The 12069-nt window shown below is 34.9% G+C and overlaps 1 protein-coding gene across 4 annotated transcripts in view; it reads right to left on the reverse strand.

Annotated features, from left to right (window-relative positions):
* ERCC8 (ERCC excision repair 8, CSA ubiquitin ligase complex subunit) overlaps nt 1-12069 on the reverse strand; it is a 71544-nt gene that overhangs the window by 24300 nt on the left and 35175 nt on the right. For 3 of the 4 annotated variants that reach the window (XM_009240735.2, XM_002815587.4, XM_054555595.1), the window contains 5 exons: nt 6666-6747; nt 5597-5665; nt 4390-4456; nt 1575-1675; nt 189-313 (listed from right to left, as the gene is read on the reverse strand). In XM_009240735.2, the coding sequence (XP_009239010.1) occupies nt 189-313; nt 1575-1675; nt 4390-4456; nt 5597-5665; nt 6666-6747 (444 nt within the window). The remainder of the gene's footprint in view (nt 1-188; nt 314-1574; nt 1676-4389; nt 4457-5596; nt 5666-6665; nt 6748-12069) is intronic. The other variant, XM_054555596.1, reaches the window with a different exon arrangement.

Raw genomic sequence — 12069 nt, forward strand, 5'->3', positions numbered from 1 at the left:
GTGGTAGGTAGTGGGTAAGGGTGGGTTGTCCTGAGTTGAGAATTACTAGTCCACATAGTAGAAACACATTTTTAAAAAGAGCTGTGATTAAAAGGGAATAAATGAGTTAAATATATTTAAAAAATCAAGTGTATGTCACAGATCCATTTCTTAATTTATACCCAAATATATACTTAAAAATCTCTTACAAGTGTGTTTTCTCCATTGGAACTATTCCAGAGCCTCATTCGATTATCCGTACCAAGAGTGAGGAGGTGAAGCCCATCACTTGTAAAACATAAGCCATTAACTTTCCCATTATGAGCAGTGTTTGCTGCAATGAAAAATATAGTTCAGTTTATCTGTTCTTGTATTCAGGACATATTTAATGTTTGATGACATAATTAAACATATTAAAGGACAACTACTTGAGTTACTTTAAAAATGTAAGTAGATTATACTTAAAATTAACCAACCTTTCAGATTATTTGAATAGGATAAGCTATATAAATCAGAACCATAAAAATAGAGGAAAACAAAAAAAAAGGGAAAAAATTTCTGCATAACATACTTTTTTTTTCCAGCGAGGAAATTGTACCATGAAATTCAATTAAATGTGTAGCTTAACACTAAAATTTAAAATTAAATGCCTTTCATCTCTCTTATATATTTTTATTGCTAACCTAAAAATCATTCTATGGACTATTAAAATCAATAATTCTAGTGTTTTCCATTTAAAAAAAAAAGGGAAAGGATGACTGTTGTAGTCTCAAAATTTATATCACTTTCAAAATTAACAAGTTTGAGAAAGCATAATTCTAAAATTAGCCTAATTTTAGAGAAAGCATAATTCTAAAATTAGCCTAATTAATTTAAAAACATATAAAACATGTTTTATATAGTTTACATGTTTCATAAGGTTTTTAAAAAAACTATATAAATTCTAATATACGAAATATATTAGAATGAACTATATAAAACCTATGATTGTTTTATATGGTTTTTAAACTTTGTGATTGTTTTATATAGTTTTATGTAGAAACTACATAAAACTATAATTGTTAAGAAATTACATAAAACAATTATAGGTTTTATATAGTTCATTCTAATATACTTCTGGTCCAGAATTATTTCTATATCAAAATTTCTACACAGGAATTAAATTCTACTGTAAAAATGCAGTTTAGGTACTTTGTCACATGGATTGCAGCTGACTCACATTTAACACAATTTTATGTTGATACAATGGCCACAAAATGTTACTATTTCTGTAATTTATTGTGGCTTTTTAAATGGCATTGAATATGTATAGTTGGCCTCAATGAAGCAAAAACAAGTAAAGCAAGTTAATTCAGAAAAATTTCTACTTTTGAAAATTTGGAGGCAAATGAAACTGCCATTTTTATTTGTATCTTAAAGAAAGAGAATCATAATTTAGTTTATGTAAATTAAGAAAGTGATATACAATGAATGCCTTTTGAAAAATCATAAAGTTTGCAATTTGTCAATATGCATTTATTATGTGGCTTCAATTAAAAATTTTCAATGTAAAAAAATACTATCATTGTCATATTTATTAATGCGTTCTTCCTTACCTGATTCAACAGCTTGTGACTTTTTCCCATTATGTTGATCAAGAGTAATCAAACACCCTGATGCTCTTCTCACATCCCATAATTTTACTCTACTGTCAGCACTGAGAAGAAATAAATGTTAAATTGACATATGTAGCTAGGACAATGACTGTACCCCTCACCCACCTTTCTAATTTTATGGCACACAGAGGTCTCGTTATATATGTACATATGTATTCATACATTAGGGTTGTTGAACTTTCGCCTTTTCAACAAATATTCAATAGTCAACAGTAGCTCAAATAAGTAAGCAAATAGCAAAAAAAAAAAAAAGTAACCTTTCTTTTCCAGATAACAAGAACAAAATTTTGCTGCTTTTTATATTGTTTTAAATTACATGAGCATCTTTTCTCCCAAGGACCAGAAAGGCTTGTAGCTTGTTCCTAGTAATTTCCTTACCATACCTTTTCTACTGCTTGTTTTCCAAATGCTGTCAGGACAAGCAATTAACTAATTTCACTTTGCTCAAGAATCCATTTGGTATGATTTGGTGTTTTTTTCCTTTTTATATAAAAAATGGTAAGAGTAAGGCGAATAATGAGGACAATGCATTTCCATTTGGTTTCCTATACTCAAATCAATCTTTGCCAGATATATGAGAACTATATTTAATGTCTCCTAGAAATTAGACACTTACTTTCATTTTCTTTCAAGTAAGCAAAAAGAAGAAAGGCAAATCTATGATCAGACATCTATTTCAGCTTCTAGATTATTTCTAAAGAAAAATGCACGGCAATCCGACGTGCTCCTAATCAGTTCAACTGATGCTATCATGTCCTCACAAGGACCTCAACAATATTGTAACTCAGGGGGCTTATCAATGCCATTTTAATAAGAGACAGCATTACATTTTTATAAGCCTATTTTTTATTTATAATTAAAAAAAATACACACAGGGTTTACTGGTTTCTGTAATCTTGATTCTTTTCACAGATGACCATCAAACCTAGCCAACTGGAATAGTTAGCAAAAAGCTAGTGTTACCCATTCTTAGGTTGGTTTTCTTTCTTTCCAGGTGAAGGAAATGAAATCAGTATAAGGATTTAAGTCTCTTCTGAAACAGATTAGATTTGAACATATCCAACTTTTAACACTGATTACTAGGTCCATTCTGGTACTGATTCAAATTCCTGGAGTATTCTTATAATTGAAAGCTTCTTAGCTCTCCTCTTATCTGATGAAAACCAAGTTAAGCATGAAAAATGTAAAATCCACCCAAGCATAACCAGCACGTAGCTCCTAACCTTCATACCTCTTCAGCTAGCCTTCTTATGGCTACATTCTAGAACTTGCTGCACTTCAGAAATCATAAATTTCAACATCACATTCTGCCAGTTATTAACAGAAGCTTCTTTGGGGCCTGAACTGTGACAGGGAGAGAGGGCTGGCAACTTAAAAAAAAATCCAGACACAGATCTTTATAAAATTAATATGAATAGCTTTCGTAATAATTCTTCTTTTACTTATAGTTTTATGAAAATATATAAAAATATTTGATTACTACTTCCTATCCCTTCGGTTTTTAAATTTTCTTATTCTAACTCTCATACTTCTACTTCATTAGATCCTTGATCCCTCCTACAAGCCTTTTTGTGATTTTTTTCCTTTTACCCATGACTTCTACAATTTTCAGGCACCTAGGTACTTTCCTGTAGACACCGAAAATTGTTAAGTCTCTTTCATTTAATGTTTTAATTTCTGTGGCTTAGTACAGCTGTGCTCTACATATTCAACTGGGAGCAACTGCCCAGTAATCCTATGGGCCCTTAATCAGCTCCCTCACTCTTTCAGTCTATTTTTCCAGATCCATACTATTTTTCCTCAAAATTGCATCCTCATTCCTATATTTTCAAGAGATGACATCAAGTCCTACTCCACTAAAAACCAAGAGAAGCCGTTAAGTCTGAATTTGTTGAGCTTCTCTGCCAAAGCTACAAACTTAACTGTATTCACATTCACCTTTTCCTCTTTCCATTTAGTCTCACAGTGCTCTTCATGTGCCAAACTAGGTGTCCCCTCCACCCTCATCTGGATCCTTGATACTACCCACTTCTGTGTATTCAAGGACCTAATGCACCAATTATTCCCTCCATTTCTTATCTTTACCTGTTTCTCTCTACTGGTACTCTTTCCCCAGCATATAAATATGCAATACTCTTTTTCTCCAGCAAAAAATAAACCTCTCCACATCTTTTGATCCTCTCAGAGTTAAGTGATCCTACTTTCTTTTCCTGTATTACACCTACCAGAGATGTACCTCCATTAAAGCATTTTTCAGGATGCCCTGTAATCACTGATTTTTGAATATATGCCTCATTAGATCATTAGATTGTTGGTTTTTTCAAAGCCTTGGTTACCTCTGTGTCCCTAGCACAATGCTTGGCACGTGGGAGGAAGTAATTAAATATTAGAAAATTGAATCAATGAATGTGTGGATATGTTATATCAAATTCAAAATAATTCCAGGTTAAAGATAATGAATAAAAATGCTCTATTTAAAAATTAGCATTGTGTTATACATTTGTGTGTAAGAATGACACAACACAGTTCCTCTGTGTTCTAAGGTGAAACACCTTGAAGGTGGATAGGATTAGAATTAGAATACAAAGGAAGATTTCTTTTGGGGACATGAATTAAAATTTCTAACTCAATACTTCATTTTAAAGGAGTGAATTAATAATTAAATAAGCTAAAATATATACATTACATAAATGTAGACTTTTCAAAATGCTTATTATTAATTACTAACTTCAAAAGCAAATAAGTTAAATTTTACCTTGCTGTTGCCAAGATATAGTCATAACGTGGCGACCAGGAAACTGCTAATATTTCTTGTCTGTGACCTGCAAATACAACTATATGAAAAGTCTTGCAAGATATCCGAAAAATCAGAAGATAAAGTGCCAATAATTTTGCTTGATTCTGAAGAAAGCGAGGCTAAATATTCAATGTGAATAGATATGATCATTTTTCAGATTTATAATAATCGATGTTTCAATGCTAATGTGAAGTTTACAGGGGTATTTCTAACACATGGTATTTTATTGTAAAAGAACTGGTTTTGCTTTGGAAAAAACGGAGTTAAGTAAGTCTTTCTTTTTAAATACAGTTGTTAGCTTATGTCTGTAAATCCATATAACTCAAGCTCAATTACTGTAATAAAACATACAAGATAAACATTTTAAAGGATAAAAATGTTTTCCAATTTCTCATAAAGTTATAAGAGAAACTTACTTTAACTCATGCTTGTAGAAAAGCATTTATATAAAATGTTTTTTTCTAGAAAGCACAGGTGATAAGTTCAAAGGGTAACTGATTTCAATATTTTAATTCACTTTTAGCTAACTGAACTATTCACATCAGACATTTCCATCTGCCCAGCTTATATTAACAAAAATTCATAATAATTTCAAAAAATGCTACCCATCTCACCAACTTTTCTTAATATGTTTGTTATGTTTCTTTGAGATGAGTCAAAATATATAAATTATATTCTATCTTTTCATTGTTTAGAATTAGACAATCTAATACTGATAAAAGTAGCAAGAATAATTTAAATACACCTTCACCAAAGAATTACTTCAATATATTTTTCTAAAATATTTTTACTGAGAAAAAATGTACCTAAATATTAAGAACAATGTTTACTCATTAGCCAGAATATTAAATAATACATGAGACAAATACACTGATGTGAGTTGCATTAGTTTTTTTAAATGTAGAAATAACACAAGGTTTTGAGTTAGACTTATTTTTCATATTGTTTGAGCTTCCCCAATGACCACTGTTCATATAAATGTGTTTTCAATGGTTCAGTTTTATAGGAATAATGCACAGAAGGATCTTTATTTCCCTGCTGACTCTTAACAACTAGCACAAAGTACATCAGTCATGTCACTTACAAAGAATACATTGTTAGGAACGTTTCTTTTTATTGAATCGTTTACTCAAAGTAGTTGCTGCTTGAAATAAAATAAAAATACCCTGTAGAATGTGAGAACAGGATCCAGACTTCAAGTCACAAAGTTGTACTTTGGGTCCTCTAGTACCAACTGTAAAAACAGAACCGGTTTAAGATAATTTTATCATAAGTCATCATCAAAAGGAAACAAGACATTATCATTAGTAATCATGACATTTTCACTGTATCCATGCAGAAATATAAAGATATATGCCAAAAATACATTGTCATTTTTAACGTTTACATTTAGAAAAGTTATTTTAATTACAGTTATATTTTAGTAGTAAGAGATCTCTATTATTACATTTATTTTTTATTCTGAAATAATTACAGATTTGCAAGCAGTTGCAAAGCTAGTATAAAGAGAACTGTGTACCCTTCGCTAAGTTTCCCCAACGATTATGTGTGAGGTAACTAAAACACAGTATCAAACCCAGGAAATTTATATTGGTAAATGTGTATGTATGTACAGTTCTATTCCATTTTATCACATCAAATCATTGTATTTTAATAGCTTAGTTTTTCCAAGTTAATGATATACTTCCAATCACTAGTAACAGATTCACAGAAACTGGACACAGACTGAAAGGACCTCAAGACAACTTAGTTCCTAGCTCTTCTTCACAGATAAAAGAGGTAGAGACTCACATGGTGCCACAGAAATAATGAATCACAGGGCCCAGATACCTGATACCAGAAAATCATTTTTTCTTCCTTATATATGAAGATATTTGTTGCAGGTGCTTTTATATAAATTGATGCTTAATTTGAATCACAATCTTAGAGAAAGAAAGAATTTCCTTGTTTTATTGTGTAAAATTGGGAAAGTTGCCAAATTTTATTCATGTAAAATCTCTGAAACTTTGGTGGTTTAAAAGGAACTCTTTAGACAGAAATATGCTCTTATTCTCTGAATCCTGGCCACAGCATAGTGCTTGCCTTGCAGAATATCTGTTGAATATAAATAGTACATATATATATATAGAATTGTGATATTCCTCTGGGTTAAAATGTCTACATCAAAACTAACTAGATATAAAAAGGGAGAAAGTTTTCAGTATGTCAAAAGACAAAAGAATACACTTACAAACCTGCTACCAAACAGTGCTTGGTGGAGACTGGAGACATATGATGACTATAAACTGTTTCCTCAAAATTAAATACATCTGCAGTCTGGTAATCAAAAGACATTTAAAAAGTATAAGGTTTAAGTATAAAAACAAGGCAATAAATTTTCTGTTTACTTTTCCCTAAATTTTTAGCTATTTTTAAATTGACTGTTAGCAATTCAACTTAAACATAGGAATGTAATACCCCAAAAAACCTTGATAATTTGAAATCCTGTCATTTACAACATTCTTTTCCCTTCTATGAGAAAAAAATATATTTTCCGAATAAATCTCAGAAATTAAGAAAATACAAGCCTGTGGCTCACCATATTCCTCTCCACCCACCCTGGTGGGGAGGGGGCTCAGCATCTACATGGGTGATGTAGCCAGCACTGCCTCTCAGTTCCGTATAACCTGAGCTACCACACCCAGGACACTGTCACTACCTAGAATTGCCCCTTCTTTGAAATCATACATTTCAGTTATCTATGACCACAATCTTCTATGATTTTCAGCTTTTCCCCCTCCAGATACTCTCAAGAAATCTGAATAAACTCTGCAACCCCTATCAGTTCCTTTCATCTACTTCTCTTCCTCTCCAGCTTGGATTTCAAGGTCCAATACCAATACCAAGGTCAACTGCCAATATCTGCAATTCCTTTGCTAATATCCTTCCACTTGTCAAGACTTCACCACTTGTCAAGACTGACCCCAAATGTCTGCCTTCTCTGTACTTATATCCAAATTGATCTACACCAGGTGTTGGCAAACTTTCTGTAAAAGTCAGATGGTAAATATCTTAGGCTTTCAGGACCAACTACTCATCTCTGTCACTGCAGTGTTAAAGCAGTCATAGACAACAAATGAACATATTGTAACTGCTCACCAGGTTCTTCCTGCCTGCTGCACAAACAAAATCAATTCACAAAGACCATGGCATTGCAGTAAAGAGTTTAACTGATGCAAGACTGGCCATGCCAAGTGGGAGATGGGATTTATTAATATTACTCTAATCAACCTCCTTGAAGTCTTGTAGGTTTGGGGTTTTTCAAAGGTAGTTTGGGGGAAGGGGTGGGAGTGGTTAGGCAATGAATGGATGCTTGCTATTGATTGGTTGGGGGTGCAATCATAAGGGTGTGGGGAATGGTCCTCTTGTGCACTGAGCCACTTCTGGGTGGGGCCACAGGGGCAGTTGGCAGGTCCAGGTGGAGCCACTGGTGTTAGATATGAAAAAATCCTGAAAAGATATCTCAAAAGGCCAATCTCAAGTTCTACAGTTGTGATGTTATATGCAGGAGTAATTGGGGAAGTTATATATCTTGTGACTTCTGGAATAATGGCTGGCAATCATTTATGTCTCTTTATTTATTTATTAATTAATGAGACCAGGTTATGAGACTGGCTAATTTTTGTATTTTTGGTAGAGACGGGGTTTTGCCATGTTGCCCAGGCTGGTCTTGAACTCTTGAGCTCAAGCAATCCTTGGCCTCACAAAGTGTTGGGATTACAGGTGTGAGCCACTGCTGGGCCTATGTTATAGCAGAATTCAGGCTTGTCTCCTCCTCCTAGTCTGGTGGTCTCTCATTAGCTTTACAAAGGTGGTTGAGTTTTGGAGAAGGGCTATTATCATTTAAACTATAAATGGCTGGGGGCAGTGGCTCACCCCTGTAATCCCAGTACTTTGAGAGGCCGAGGCAGGCGGATCACTTGAGGTCAGGAGTTTGAGACAAGCCTGGCCAACATAGTGAAACTCTGTCTCTACTTAAAATACAAAAATTAGCTGGGTGTGGTGGCAGGCGCCTGTAATCCCAGCTATACGAGAGGCTGAGGCAGGAGAATCGCTTAAACCTGGGAGGCAGAGGTTGCAGTGAGCTAAGATCACACCACTACACTACAGCCTGGGCAACAGAGCAAAACTCTGTCTCAAAAATAAATAAATAAATAAACAAATAAATATCTAAAATAAAAAAATAGAGTATTAACTAAATGTCTTCCAAAGTTAGCTTGGCCAAAGCCCAGGAATAATTAAGGCAGCTTGAAGGCTAAAGGCAAGAGTGGGTGGTGGCTAGATCAGATCTCCCCCGCTGCCACAGTTTTCTCACTGATACAAGTTTTGCAAAGGCGGTTTCAATATTTGTGTCCAAAACCTACTTTATTTACAAAAAAAGGCCATGAGCCAGACTTGCCCATGAGCCCAGACTTGGCCAATCCCTTGCTCTCCTCAGGAAAAAAATCTTATAATTAGGGCAGTGTGACATCACCATAAAAGATTATTCATTTCCTCTGGATTTCAGTAATGACTGCCAGTCCCACTATATTTCACTTGGATTCTTCTCTGCAGTATTCCTCAGCTATTTCATATCTTCTCCACAAATATACGAACTCAGTCACAACAGGTAATTTGATCTTTTATTACAAGGAGAAAATAGGAGGCATTCAATCAGAATTTCCTTAATGTCTTACCACCAAACCTACAAACACATTTGCTTCCACTTATCCTTTTTCCTTCTTCACTCCTGTTATCATAGAAACATGATTCCTCCCTTTTTTTTTTTTTGAGATGGAGTCGCTCTGTTGCCCAGGCTGGAGTGCAGTGGCACGATCTTGGCTCATTGCAACCTCCGCCTCCCGGGTTCAAGCGATTCTCCTGTCTCAGCCTCCCGAGTAGCTGGCACTACAGGTGCCTGCCACCATGCCCGGCTAATTTTTGCATTTTTAGTAGAGATGGGGTTGCACCATATTGGCCAGGCTGGTCTTGAGATTCCTCCCCATTTTTAATGTCAATCCCCCTACTTGTGTTCAGATTCCCTTCAGCACTGTCAGAAATCTCACCCTATAGATTATCTTCTGGGTATCTATAACCTCTGTCCCCACTGGCTCATTCCCAACAGCACTAAAAGTGCAAGTCTTTTTCATCTTAACACCACTTCCCTGAGACAAAAAAAACAAAGAGCATTTTCGCCCTACATTCTCCCTAATCTTTCCTCTTCAAATCCAAACTTTGGCTATCTCTAATTCCTTATCTCCCACGTATTTCTCAACTAATTGCAGTCTTATTTTTATTGCACTACTCTAAATCACACTACTCTTCCAATATTACCAATATCCTCCTCATCTGATTTAATCTGTCAGTAGCATTCAACACAATCGATTACTCCCGTCCTCTTTAAAGCAATCTTTTACAGGCTTCCATTGTATCATATATTCCTGGTTTTCCTCTTTCTCTCCTTGGCTACATCTTTTCATCACCTTTAGCAGGCTTTGGTTTCCTTTTTCTGTCCTATTTATCTTTGTCTTCAAGGTCTTGTTCTATGTACTCCTTTCAATTGCCACTTGTATGTTATGGGTTAAGTATCCCTTATCCAAAGTAACTGGGACCAGAAATGTTTCAGATTTCAGATTTTTTTTTTTTTTTTTTTTTTTTGGTTTGGAAGGTTTGCATTATACCTACTGGTTGAGCATTCCAAATCTAGAATTCAAAAAATTTCAAATTTTGAACTTCTGGATTAGGGACACTCAATATGTAGTAAGGCACAAATCTGTATATTCAGTGTAGACCTCACTCCTGAATTCTGGGTATGTATATATTGATTCCTGGATTATCTTCATTTGGATTTCCTGTAAATCCCTCAAACTCAACAAATTGAAAATTGAACTCATCATTCCAACCCTTCCCTATCTTACTAAATAACAATATAATCCACCCAATTGCCAAGCTAGAGAACCTGGGGGTCATTCATATAAATAAATAAATATATCTATATATATTTAAATAATGGTTTTGTCAAGATAAAATTCACACTATCATACACCTTGGAACCCATACAAAGCGTCACTAGTGATGCTGCAAGTGGTACCAAGAAGCAGAGAAAAGTCATGACATTATAAGAAGAGGCTGAATTGCTTGACATGTACCATAGACTGAAGTGTGCAGCTGTGGTTGCCCACCATTTCAAGATAAATGAGTCCAGCATAAGAACCATTGTGAAAAAAGAAAATTTGTGATGCTGTCAATGCAGCTATGCCAGCAGGTGTGAAAACCTTGTATGTTTTGTGAAATATCTTTGACCTCTTATTGAAAATCCAGCTTTTATGTGGGTGCAGGATTGTTAACAGAAAGGCGTATCTATATGTAGACTCTAATATGACTTTTAAAAAGCAAAGTCAGTATAGTCATTATATGACAATGTGAAGCCAAAGGAAGGTGAAGGATCTAAAGCTGGAGAATTTAATGCCAGAAAAAGATGGTTTGATAATTTTGGAAAGAGTTTTGGCTTTAAAAAAGTCAAGATAATAGGATAAGAAGCTTCTGCCCACCAAAAGGCAGCAGATGAGTTTCCAGATACCATTAAGAAAATCATCGAGGACAAAGGATATCTGCCTGAACAAGTTTTAAATGCAGACAAAAATGCCCTATTCTGAAAAAAAAAAAAAAAAAAAAAAAAAAAAAAAAAGCCACAAAGGACTCTTATGACATGGACCCTTCAATGATACGGGCTCTGAAACTAAAGCAAATAGTGGAAGAAGGTTCAGTACTGTAACAGAAACATTTTTAGAGAAATAAAGCAGAACACACAAAAATTACGATGTATTTCCATAGTTATACCAAGTGTGCCTGCCTCTCCTTCCAAATCTTACACCTTCTGCTACCCTAGAGACAGCAAGGTCAACCCCTCCTCTTCCTGCTCCTTCTCCTCAGCCTACTCAATGTGAAGATGATGAGATAAAGACCTTTATGATGATCCACTTCCACTGACTTAGTAGTAAATATATTTCTCTTCCTCATGATTTTCTTAATAACATTTTCTTTTCTCTAGCTTCTTTATTGTAACAATGCAGTATATAGGCCGGGCATGGTAGCTCACGCCTGTAATCCCAGCACTTTGAGAGGCCGAGGTGGGTGAATCAACTGAGGTCAGGAGTTCCAGACCAGCCTGACCAACATGGTGAAACCCTGTCTCTACTAAAAATACAAAAATTAGCCAGGCATGGTGACACGCGCCTGTAGTCCCAGATATTCGGGAGGCTGAGGCAGGAGAATCACTTGAACTCAGGAGGCGGAGGTTGCGTGAGCTGAGATTGCGCCACTGGCCACTGCACTCCAGCATGAGTGACAGAGCGAGACTCCATGTCGAAAAAAAAAAAAATAATAAAAGAATACAGTATGTATTACATATAACATACAAAGTTGTGTTAATTGACTGTTTATGTAATCCGGAAGGCTACCAATTAACACTAGGCTATTAGTAGTTAAGCTTTTGGGGTAATCAAAAATTATACATAGATTTTCAACTGCGATGGGGGTCAGCTTCCCTAACCTCCACACTATTCAAGGGTTACCTGTATTATCATAAATCAAATTAATGTCATGAGCGGGTACATTTCT

This window comes from Pongo abelii, chromosome 4 (assembly GCF_028885655.2).
Source record: "Pongo abelii isolate AG06213 chromosome 4, NHGRI_mPonAbe1-v2.0_pri, whole genome shotgun sequence".
NCBI lineage: Eukaryota > Metazoa > Chordata > Mammalia > Primates > Hominidae > Pongo > Pongo abelii.